This window comes from Anarrhichthys ocellatus, unplaced genomic scaffold, assembly GCF_004355925.1.
Source record: "Anarrhichthys ocellatus isolate YVR2014 unplaced genomic scaffold, GSC_Weel_1.0 scaffold75, whole genome shotgun sequence".
In the NCBI taxonomy this organism is placed as follows: domain Eukaryota; kingdom Metazoa; phylum Chordata; class Actinopteri; order Perciformes; family Anarhichadidae; genus Anarrhichthys; species Anarrhichthys ocellatus.
In genome coordinates, this window is record NW_022280105.1 from 32,870 (window position 1) to 45,755 (window position 12,886).

At 39.3% G+C, this 12,886-nt stretch overlaps 2 protein-coding genes across 3 annotated transcripts in view; both read right to left on the minus strand.

Annotated features, from left to right (window-relative positions):
- The window catches only part of popdc1 (popeye domain cAMP effector 1), a 21,195-nt gene extending 14,903 nt beyond the window's left edge, over positions 1-6,292 (minus strand). Inside the window, exons 1-5 of one of the 2 annotated variants that reach the window (XM_031873840.1) lie at positions 6,149-6,292; positions 4,995-5,042; positions 3,823-4,075; positions 2,747-2,871; positions 966-1,153 (exon numbers count right to left, since the gene is read on the minus strand). In XM_031873840.1, the coding sequence (XP_031729700.1) occupies positions 966-1,153; positions 2,747-2,871; positions 3,823-4,051 (542 nt within the window). In that variant the 5' untranslated portion in view covers positions 4,052-4,075; positions 4,995-5,042; positions 6,149-6,292. The remainder of the gene's footprint in view (positions 1-965; positions 1,154-2,746; positions 2,872-3,822; positions 4,076-4,994; positions 5,043-6,148) is intronic. The other variant, XM_031873839.1, reaches the window with a different exon arrangement.
- A 511-nt stretch (positions 6,293-6,803) lies between these two features.
- On the minus strand, positions 6,804-12,886 carry popdc3 (popeye domain cAMP effector 3). Its single transcript, XM_031873844.1, has 3 exons — positions 11,023-12,886; positions 9,755-9,863; positions 6,804-8,231 (listed from the first exon to the last, which is right to left on the minus strand). Exons 1-3 carry the CDS (start codon positions 11,526-11,528, stop codon positions 7,953-7,955), a joined length of 894 nt encoding a protein of 297 aa, XP_031729704.1. The 5' UTR covers positions 11,529-12,886; the 3' UTR covers positions 6,804-7,952.

The following is a 12,886-nucleotide window of genomic DNA, read 5'->3' on the forward strand; positions in this document are numbered from 1 at the left end:
CCCTGTGTTTGTCCTACAACTAGGACAAACACAGGGACCCGATGGCTTCCCATTAGAGTTTTTTAAGAAACTTTGAGATCTGCCTATTGCCTAAGGATTTGATTTGTAATAATGTAGTTATTCATTCACTTTTCTTTTAACTCTGCTGGTAATCTAGGTTAGGAGATATTTTATTCAGAAATAGCTCACACATGGTTACATTTAATTTCCCCTCGGCTTGAAACAGGTCATAATAAAATGGTTCAAAATATTAATAATTTTTTTCTGGCTCATATATTATGTTTTCTTTTGCAGATTTTATGAAGGGAATCATTCTAGCATTTTCCTTTATCTGTATTTGATTACTGAGCAGTTTATCCGGATTATTTGTCCTTTCAAAACACTTTGTTTCCTCTAGCATGATGTGGGAATTTTTCAGTTTGGTGTCGCCACTGCCACACCAGCCTCCCTGTGTTTTTTTCTCTATGTTTTTCATTGTGTCAATTTCCCCCCTCTCACTTACTCTGCTTTGCCAACATACCTGCCATCCTCATAGCCCAGCTCCGGAACATTAGGTTTGAATAGGCTTTTCCATTTCAGTGGACACTGGTATATGAGCAGCAGCCTGGAACTTGTGACAAGCCAAGCCTTAAAGGAGTTTTTTCTTAGTGCTCAAAATCATTAAATATATTGCTTAATGAAGTGCTAAAGTTAATTTTCACATATAGAGTTCAGACAAATTTGAACAAAATTAAATGCACAATTATGAGATAATCTTCATGATTGAAAGCATGATTTGTAACCTTGAATAAAAACAGTAAAATACAAGCATTATGAAGACCGCATAAGCCTCTTTCACCATAGGTTCCAATTACAGCAAGTTTAAAACTGGACCCAGGCATGATGGCCGCCATATGGTTCCATCAGAGAATGGTAAGTCATTAGAACATGTCAAATCTACCCAGAATCAAACAAACAGCACATACTTTCCTTTGAGGAGAATGCTGAGGCGTTCGTCCACAGAGGTTTTGTCCTCGGCAGCGTAGGCCTGGCCCTTCTTAAGCGTCTGGATGGTGCAGAACTGCCCTGTGAGCCTCTGAAAAAGAGCCTCCTGCACATGGAGGGGCTCAAACATCCGCTTGTAGACTGACCGCAACTCCCTGTCGATCTTAATCTGGCAGAGCACAGTCACAGCCTTGAGTCATCTTTTAATGAAAATCTAACATAGAAATCAAACTTCAGTAATTGTTGATAAGGGAGACCTCTGGGACCACTTGTCTGGGTTGGTGATGATTTAATGACATGGCTCCAATCAAATAGTCAGGGAAAGGACTTCATACCAGAAATCACAATGAGCTACAGTTATCTAATTATGAATCCCACTGCTTTTCTTGAAAACCTGCCCAGCATAGCTTGTTGAAGTTGGGCAGTGACCTCGAGTGGTAAGAGGTCAGGATAGCCCATTGGTCAGGGCATAGGACCTGAACCCATTGAGTTGCTGGTACCTCGCTCAAGCATGGACGAATGACCAATCCTATCTCTTGAATGCTATGCAGGTTAAGTCCTGGCAAGAAAAGCAGTGGGATTCATATTAATGCATTTCAATTCCAATCTGTAGGGGTTGTTTGCATGTGTCTGGTCTGAAATAATCATGGTCTGATTGTCTGAGGAATTACTAAAGTATTGTAATATGCTCATTTAGAACTATTATGCTCATTTCAACAATTTAACAACTGAATTGGCAAATATGTGTGTCCAAGTAATACCAACAAATTAGAATAACTAGTAGGGTGACTTGATAGACAAAATAAATACTTTCAAAGAAAAGTCTTGCATGCTGTAAATCAACTCCAGTACTTGGTAAATGGTAAATTCAATATTGATCTTTACACACTGGTATGCTATTAATGCACAGAATGAGGCAATTCACTGTCAACACAATACAACACATCACCCCGTGCAGAATATCTCTGCTCCTGTGAGCAAAATTATAGCCTGCGAGGAGAAAACCATTCTTTAAGAGTGAGGGGCGTCCGCTGTCCCACGACTTCCATCACTGCTCTCCTGCTCGCGAAACATTCACCTGCTCGCTCGCGAGTAGTTTTTCTTTTTGACAGTAAGTGGGCGGACCTAGTTTTAATTGTATCACTAAATTGTAATAGTTTTCCTTTTTGTAGGCAATAATTAAGGTCATGCATTTAGAGATATTCTGCGCGGAATGATGTGAAATCGCTCGCAAAAGTAATATGTGTGCACACACGACACCTCTACCCACACGTGCACGTGGATCTCATTTGGGTTTACGGATATTGACATTGATTTGCCCTCATATAGAAGAGCACACACAGATCAGCTGCAGCAACTAACCAATGACTGATTGGCTCTGACCTTATTACCCACTGAGGAGTGCTGCAGCACAGGCTTTCCAACAGTTTAGCTGCTGAATGAAGTTGATGAATTTCAGTGACTGAGAAGTACAGGTCTCCTGTCTTATTATGAAAAGTACCGTGTGATTCTATCAACTTGCTGAAGGCCCCTTAATACCGAATTCCTAAGTGGCATTGTATCAATTTTATCTGCATACCATAAAGCAGGACCAACCCCAGGAGGATATGCAACCTCCTACCTGAGATTGGAAATCACTGAGGTTCAACATAAATGAACCTACTGTTCCCCCAACACCTGAAGCCGGTACTTCAATTTTGGTGAAATGTAAAGCGACTGTTATAATGTATATGAGGGCATGCTGATATAGAGTAGAACTCACCGGTCTGCGCTTGTACAGGAGGAAGAACAAGTGCATGAAGTTGACCACCAGAAATACCACATTCCAAACCATCACATCCAGGTTGCACCTGTACAGAGTCGCCCACACAATGAAGAGACCACATCCTGTCAGGGTTAAAGACACAGAAGAAAGATGTAGATATGCCTAGATACAAAATGTTAACACTTCAAGATCTAAATTCAAAGTTCAATACTTCAGTCTAGTTTATTATCCATTACTAAAGACAACATTGTGTATAGCTATTGTGGCTCATTTATTGTGCTTGTCCGAATGAACTAAAAACATCAATAACCAAAACAAAAAATAAAGATTCAATCAATATGGAGCACTGACATGCAAATACCTAGACTAAATTAAGTAATATAATGAAATAGCATGTTACACAAACAAGATGGAATGCATAAAAACACTACATTGTAACAAAACGTATGTCCATTTTATCTATCATTTAGTTGGCTTCAAAGTTCTATTAATTAAACATACTTGATCTAGAAATATGTTATTCAGTTCAAGCTTATACCATATATTTATTTATCATATAAACTGATTTCTTTATTTATAATTTATTTTAATAATATAATTATGACCCATCTAATATTTGATAATGAACATCCAAGTTTATTTTAAAGTTACCATATTTCTTCATGTTTCTCTGTAAAACCCTCTGAGACTAGCTTGTGCCACAGGACAATACAAATAATTGAACTGTTAAAATGTCCCATGAATCTGGCTGCTTCCTGTCTCCACTCTCCTTCCAAGCATAAGATAAACATGTCGGAAGGGCTTTTTCCATCCGCCGTTCTCTCCTTCCTTTATCTGCCATGTCAGAACCTTTTAGGGCTTTGGCTCTTTGTGCAGGACAGCTTTTAAAATATCTAAATCTTTCAAATATTAAACAAAACTAAACCTCAACTAGCTTGTGTTAATGATTTACAAATACTTTGGGAACTTGTGAATTGAGTATAGATCTGTAGAGGCTGTGATAAATTAGACAATATTCCAAGCTACAGAATTATCACTACATGAATGCCATCAGCAGGTGGCACTGTGGATACCTGTCATCAAGAGGAGGCGCAACAGGATCATGTGCACACCAAGGGTGGTGGGGATGACCAGACCCAATAGCAGGGACATGCTCCCCAGATGGAAAAGGAGGTGGTGGGTCTGCTCCCACTCCTCGCAAGAGGTGGCATTGAGCTCCACAGCCGGGACTCCTGGAGTGGTCGGGGGGAAGGAGGGCAACGTGGTATAGAGGAGGAAGTGCAGCTCTGGGGTAGAAGACATCTTGCAGTAGGGTCACCTTGAACACTAGGGCAACATGAGAGAAAATGTGAGCAGTGAATGATGATTTGCTCAGGACGTATAGGTAACATACTTGTCAAATTACTATTTCTGCTCATGTATAGTTTGTTTGTTTGTTCTATTATACTACACTATTGTCTTGTTAGCAAAGATGTTTGAAAGAAAATGGTATATGCTTATCGATTGAGCCCAGAGTTTTTTTTTGCTTTGTATGTTTCAGAGATATCATCACTTTATAAAGGTGTTATGGTAAACATGTTAGCAAACAGTTGTCTATTTACACTTCCAGCAGCATTCATTTATTAATTCATTTGGAGTTGTGTTAGTGTCAACCTGATGAATGTTGAATATTCACTTTTCTTTTAGCTCTGGTTTGGTCTGAACCAAAAAACAGAAAGAACAGAAAATTTGGGAGTAATCTCGAAATATTCCTCTCGCCTTGCTGTCACATCATACAAATAACCTTAATTGCCAAAACTTTGCCAACACTTTTAGGGTGTTACATATTTGAAGAGGTTTGTTCACAAGTTTAACCAGATACAATCAGCCAGTGTATGGATTGCTTTTAATTAGCTGAATGTACACAGTACAGTTTGTGTTTGTGAATGTGTGCCAAGTATGTTAGTCAATCTTTCTCATCCAAGACCTAACCATGCTGAAATTAAATAAAACACATGTGCTAAATACAAATACAATGTTGGTTTGGGTAGGATGTAACATTTTATACCAGAGTCTTGCAGCCATAAACTAGCATACATGACACCTAACAACTAAAACATTAGCACTAAAAAGTTGCATGGAAGACATAACATAATAATAATAATAATTAGAACACATAATAAACATGATTAATGTTTGATACATTTAACTACAAAGCAGGCACTGCTATCACTAAAATAAATGAAGAAGAAAAAAATAAACTTGCATTCTTTCTTCCTCACGAAGAAAAAGGATTAAAGTGAGTAGCTTGTCCCTGCATGGAGAAATCCAAAGTGTTAAAACTATCCTTTGTTAAAACCAACACCAGTCTAACCTTCATGCTTTTTCACTGGAAATAGCTTCTTGTTAGTTTTTTTTTTAGCTTAGATACACTTCCAACTGGGTTACCTGTTGTCCCTTATTTTTAATTCTGATATGAGAGAATATTGATTAATGCAGCTTTAAAGGTGAAAGATATGAGATTGGGAGCATTTTGATTGCCTAATAATGGCTCTCAACATCGCAAAAGCAAGCCGGAGGCTCACAGCTAACGGTGCTAACGGCGCTAACAGTGCAAACAACAGCTATAGTGTTGACACAGTGTCAACACTATAGCTGTTGTTTGCACTGTTAGCGCCGTTAAGGGGGAACTAGATGGTGGGTCCTACGATTCCGCAAAAGCACTGTCGGTCAGGACAGCGTTATCAGCTGTAACACCTATGTGATCACAGTTCAGAGCAGCCGCCGTGAGCTAGTCAGTGGGGCACTCTCACATGCACGAATATGCACTAAAATCATGCGTGGCCTGACAACACAGCAATATAACAACACACAGAGGGAGAGCAGCTTCAATCTCTGCTCAGGTCGACATTAATCCACTATATATTTACACAGCAAATAGTTACCCACTGAACAACCACTATCTTTCGCACAAGCCCAATGCCAAACTTGAATGTGTTTTGTGTCTCTGTCTGACATATCACATACAAAAACACCTATGTTGGGTTACATTTGTTGTTAAAACAATATTGGCAAAGACCAGTTTATGTAGCAATGTCACATAGCAACCTAAACACATACCTCATATCATTCCACAGTGGCTTGCACAGGAAAGCTACTATATTTGGCTTCATCTGTTCTATTTAAAGATTAGTGTACACGTGCTCACAGAATAATATTCACATTTTGTTGAAAGATGAATATTCTCCCTGTGTAACAGTATCAGCTGCTGAGCTGTTTCTGTGTCAGCCTGATGTGCTCCAGCACTGGGAGGGCTCTTATATCAAAATAGATGTGGGGATAAACATAGAGGAATTTCTCATACCGACAACTTTCTAACTGCCCGTCAAAGTACCGAGAGGAAAACGTCCCGTGACTTACCGATTCAGAAGCAGTCGATGTTGCAGCAAAGTATGAGGAATGATGTCTGTGAAATACTGGAGACACTGCTGGTGACTGCAGGCTAAACCCTTATGGGGGCGGCTGCTCAATGTTCGTCGCACATTCCTCACAGCTGACATTGAGAGACTAAAATGGGCAGGAAAGAGAGAGCAGCGCGTCTGCACTGACTGAGAGCTCCGAACGGAGGAGACAGAGCACATATTTATCAGATATTATATATAATCATTATCAGAACTGATTGTAGTGTCACAAACACGTCAATGTATTACGATACATAAATGCTTATTTTTCGCTAGCGAATATGAAGAAATGGGCCATTTCAATATTCTTTATAATAGGCTTCCTCTACTGACCTATCAGATATGTGTATAGAAGAGAGGCATGCTCTCGTATTGTAGTGTTTAAATGTGTTTTGGAGTGAATCAACCCACTTTAATTTTGATCGAATTGGTGGTAACTTAATACATGATTAACTGAGTCAAATCTTCTAGTCTAGTCTTTGCTTTTTTTGCATTTGAATTTGTGCTAAAATGTTATGTATATTAAATTCTACCCCAACCTGTGTTATCTCATTAACATTTCTGTTGTCACGCAACACACACACACTACTCCAAATAAGAAAAATCGATATTGTAAAGTAAAGTATAATTTATTTTTTTACAGTAAAACAGACTAAATTTACATCCACATTTACATCTTAACAATGGAACATTGACTAGGCTGTCAATCGGTCAATATTACACATTACATCTGCAGCCACCTATTAATTTCACTTTATGTATTTAAAATATACTTATACAGTAAAGTAAGTAGCTGCTTTTAATTGAGGCATGACATTTACAAATTAATGCTGCTCCAAAAATAAAGTTGATCAAGTATAGCTGTTTGCCTTCCGCTTCAGCATAAAACCATTTGAACACACACAAACATTTACAAACTCTCCTCTGTTATATTTACGACTTCTTCTGTGGATGCATCAGCTACAACATTTTGGGAAAAACATGTATGATATCTTTCTGCTGGCAAACAACTGCCAGTCACTTTTACTGTGCACCAATAATGTATTAAAAGAACTTCCAAGATAGTATTTCATTCATTTTGATAAAAGTTGCTAACACATGCCGTAGAGGTTTGGGTAGGCATTGGGCCCATAGAGCATGAGCCTTAGAGTGATCCTTCTCAGGCTGAACTGCCCGACAAAATGCTACCATCTAACAGTAGAAGTAACATTGGACTATTTAGTAAGGCAAGTGAAATGATCCAGGGTCTCTTAGTCTATCAGTCACATTACCTCTGGTCTTACATGTCGTAGCTCATAATCAGGACATTGTAATTAGAAGGCTGGCATCTTTATGAAAACATCCACATCTTAAAATCATTAACCCTTCCAACCTTCCACTAATCTTGTTCATGAGCAATAAACTGAACAAATATTGCGAAGAAGGCAATGAGTACTAGCCAGTCAGAGGCACAGTAGGGGGGGTCTTCAGTGAATGCGGGTGGGAAAAAAATAAATCAAACTACCATAAATAACAGGCTGCATAACTGCCTATGGCTGTGAAATAGGTTATTTGGCATGCGGATGAGAGGGCACTTCAACATTTCCAAAAAGCTCTTACACACCTGTTGCTAGTGTGCCAACTACCCCCTACATGGTGCAGATAATTCCACACTGCCCTACCTAACTGACACTGCAAGGAGTCAGTTAAGTGTGTGTGTGTGTGTGTGTGTGTGTGTGTGTGCGTGTGTCTGTGTGCGTGCGTGCGTGCGCAAGTGAGTGTATTCAGGCAGTCCTTGCCCCCTGTACTGGCACTTGCAGGAAGACATCTGCCTTTTCTAAATCAGTCCCTGGCATGTGACAGTAACTTGGTAAGCGGAGATCGTATCGGTGCCCCGACTTGTCGAAAGCCTTGTCGTTGAGGGAGTACAGCTTCTCTGCAATGTCATTGCGCACAACCAGGGCAAATATCTTAGCTATGTAGCGATGCTTAGCAAAAAGCAGATAGAGCTTCTTCCTTCTCCACCCCACATATCGGCAGGGGTTATCAGCACACAGGGTCACCTGAGGAGAATGATAAGAAAGAGATCAGGTTGGCCTTAATGTGTGTCAGTTATGGCATCATTCCAGTTACCACAACATGGGTCAAATATTGTAGTTCAGCCTATAACCAAAGCTTCAATGGGGACGGTGGAATTGAACCCAAAGTAAAACTTAAAACAAATACTCACTTGAAGTTGACATTCTAATAATCTAAGTCTAACAATTTATCAAAAGGACTAATAATACTCAACTGGATTTGTTTCCAAAATCAATCAATCAACTAAATCTACTTTGACAGTTTTGTTGGTAAATGATGCATGGACCTTTAAGAAATGCTATCTCTCCATTGACAAAAACATAGAAAACATAATGCTGCACTAAAAGGATAAAGCAGGTGCTATTCTATATTTTTCTTATTGTCATAAAATCAATGACATGTGTAAGCAGGTCATTGATACTTTCATACTTTCCTTCACTGTCATTTGCTCTCAACTTTAAGCCCATTGGCTCCTGCTGAAGATGTAAATCTTAAAAAAAAGCAATTATTACAGATTCATTGAAAGACATTTTTTGGTAATTCCACTGTAGTTTGTAACAAACCTAACTCATGCAGAAGGAAATAGTGCATCTGTCGGGAAGTATTTTCAGCGGCAGATTGATTTGGTGCCTTAGTGAGTATTTGTGGCAGCAGTATGCGGGATTGATTAAAAAATAAACTACAGTGTGTGTGTCTGTGTGTGTTTGTTCATAGTAAAGACGGAAGAAGCCACCTAGTGCAACAATGTGGCTCATTGATGTGTTTTTAATCATTGTTTTTACAACAGACATTTGGACTCGTCGCAGCAGGTAAAGCACCTGTTAAACTAATAACATTAAGAATGGCTCAAGTCCATTAAGTCCATTCAAAATACCAGGACCCTGGAGTTGGCTCACATTAATGAATGCAGTCAACATAAATACTAATACTTTACACCTATTCTGTTCCTTTTCATACCATGACATAAATCTATTCAGATCTATGGCACAAATAAATAAAATACATCAGGAGTTGAATACACACACAATAATTGTTTTTATGAAATAATTCATTGTTTCCATGGCATTTGTTGACAAGATAAAAAATAAAGAATGTAACTGCACATGAAGTTGAGTAAGACATTTTTGTTGGGGTCATAAAAATAATTGAACCTTAAATTAGGGACAAGCAAAAATACTTGAGCTTGCTGACAAAAGGACTGTACTTGTATTTCTAGTCTTTCCGACCACCCAAAGCACTTTACCACTACATGTCATCATTCACCCATTCACACACTGATGGCAGGGGCTAGGTGCCACCAGACCTAACTCATTCACACACCATAGGCACAGCTACAGGAGCCATTTTGGGGTTAAGTGTCTTGCTCAAGGACACAACATGGACTAGCCAGGGATCGAACCACCAATCCTCTGATATCAGGACGACCATGCTCCCCATTTACATTTGTCAGTTATCAATGGCTGAATTGTTTTTTTGCACATGCACCATGCACATGACTAAAATGGACCTGGAAGACACCCTCTTCTGATGGTCTGAGAGAGTCCCACTCCGGTGAATCCAGAAACTGGAAAGGGTAGATGTAATGCAGAAACTCTCCATTAACTGTCACACGGATTCTGTCGGAGAGTGAAGTTGATATTAACAAATTCACTTTCCACTGGGAAACACATAACATAAAAGGCAAGTCAACACTTAATCTCACAGGACACAAAAACATCTGCTAAAAGGTTTAGCAGTGATACTGTATCACAGCAGGTGTCCTGCCTTTTAAAGCTGTGACATCAGTGTTTGAGGCTGTGACATTAAGTGCAACAAGCTACAAAGTTCAAATCTTTCCATCTAGAGGTGTGGAAATTTCTCGATTCTAAGATGCATGCAAATAGGCAGATATAATTAAGTACTATGAATTCTAATATATCAAAAGGCATTAACACTCATCTAACTCATTCTTTATACTTACAATTTGTATGACTTTTTCTTTTATAGGAAACAATAAATAATCCCAAAGGACAGGAACAATAAATTCAAAGGACAGTATTATAAATTAAACTAATGATTTTATATAGATTAACCTACTAAAATCATGAATTTTGGGCTGAATACAACAAGTCTCATCTGTATTTACGACGTAGTTTGATTCTGTATTTAAATGCTATTGGCCATTAAGAGAATTAATGTTACTGTGGTGACAAGTGACAGCTGACCAAACAACAGAATCCCTAAACCGTGAAATTATAATTTGGCATATTTAAACTAAATACACAACAACTTGCCAACGGATGGGGGAGCCCCTCCTAAAAGCTTACCCTACAGTACTATCATCATGAATATGACACCAGCGCTATTTAACCTAACTGAAGAAAACCATGTTTAAACTTAACAAAGATATTCTTCCGCACCCAATGCAAGTTCACCTGTATTTGAAGGTAAAGTGTCTCTTTAAATAGTAATACATGCCTAATAATAATAGTAATAGCAATTTCCACAGGGTGTACTACTACAGAAACGTTGACTCAAGTTTGAATTGAACGCTCCGCATCTGTTGCAGAGGATCCAAACCTCCCGTGCGCACCGTGGACAGCACCGGGAAACAGGCACCAGCTCGACAACAGCAAAGAGAAATCGTGAGTGTCAATTTGCTGGAATTCCAAAGATTAAAGCCGGTAAAACGTCATGCTGTGTTACGTGTTAATCTTCTATTGTGATTAAATGTTTAGCCCTGAACATGGCAAAATGTGTTCATGCAGTTTGGCACAATATCAGTGAAATGATCACCTGCCAGACAAGAGCACCGACAGTTTATCAATAGCGGTTTTCCCCTCTATGGCGAAACAGTGGTCCCTCTCTATGGTGTGGACTTGTCCGTCACAGCAGGCCACTATCTTCCCAAAATGTGTGAGTGACACTCCTAGTTTTTTAAACATACAGTTGTGAAGCTCCTGGAATTCCTTATCGAAGGAGACGCTCCTCAGCCGATAGGCAACATGCAGGACCTGTCCCAAGCACACGCCGAAGAGGGCGAAACTCCACAGGAAAGAGTCTGTGGTGCAGTAGTCCGACCATGCCCACAGAGTGGAGCAGAAGAAGCCCAGAGTCACACAGGTGAATAGATACAGTAGTCCATAAAAGCCGCTGCCGCCCATGAAGCCAAAGAACAGGAACATATTGGCGAGGTGGAACACAGAGCCCTCCGAAGTATCTCTCCATTCCTCACATAACGGGTACGCAGCAGCGGCGGCTTTCACCGTCAAGTTCATGTTTTCCAAATCTAGAGGCTCCATGTCTAACGTTTCAAAGGTGCGCAAAACTACCAGCACATTTCCACAAAGTCATCCAGGGTCCCTCAGAGCAAATGGGGCTCAAAATAGACTGCATGTAGAGTCATGTGGGTAACACCCGTCATCCAGTTTGTGAAGCGGACTGAACGGAAATACGACCAGAAAAGCCTCAATGGAAAAAAATAGAAAAGGAAATGCTCTGGAGTTTATTAGTCGGGAAAAGAATAATATAGACGAGCCTAAATACTTCTGTGTTACCATAAATGGTTATGCTTTGTACATATTATAGTATTTTGGGCAACAAAGACATTTGTAGTTATCCAGATTCTAAACTAAATGCATGTTGCCTGTAATTATCCAAATGTTTGCAGTCAGTTGTTCAATTTGAGACTATGGACTGTTTCAACGGAATTGCATTTACTTCATGTCAATTTATGTCATTCACATACACTGCAGCAGGAAATAAACAGGGACACATTAGTAGTATTAGTTTACGTTTAAAACTGTGAACCAGTCTATGCCATGCTCTAATCAAAATAATAATTATTTTATTAAGTTAATTAATTTAACAGTCTAAACGTGTGTGGTGAAGAATACAATTAAAAAACAATATAATAAATTAATATAACCATTCATTTATGAATAATAAATGAGTGAGCAGCAGTGCATCTGAGTCAGAGAGTATCAGAGAGAAACTGCACCGATTTCCCCTCATTAATCACAACTCTGAAGGTTTATAAAAGTAAGTGATCGTGTGGGACCAGAATAGCAGGAGCCATCCCTCTCTGCACGTCCCTCTGTGTGCGGCTCAGGTGACTTTGACTACCTGCTAGATGGGAGAAAGTGAGTGTGGGTGATATATATCTGGGGCAGCAGAGAAGGACAGCCAATCCCTGGGCGTGTTTCACATCATGTCAGACATAAGGAGCTAGTGCAGAAACATTTCCATCGGGTCTGGTTCTATATTGTCAGATGAGGGGTAATGAGCAAGTGTAGCAGTTGTGTACTCTCTCGGTTGCGTTGTGTTTAATTCAGGCACACCTGATATCTTTATGGCTCCAACCAGACGTTTATTCATAGCACAGCATATAGCTAGACAGCTCATCTGGTAAAAGACAGAACAGCTTCAGTTACTCTCATAGACAACACGTCGTGGTCACAAGCTCCGGAACACTGTCAAATTAAAGAGACAAATACTTAAGCTAGCTGTTGTTAGCATGTTACTAATGCTAAATGCTAAATGCTAAATCAGTTATCAGTTAAAACCATTTGCTCTAGAAATTATAAATTAAAACAATTATACGAACAAAAGGGGACTTATATATATATATATCAGATATCGAATGAGATGTTTCACAACG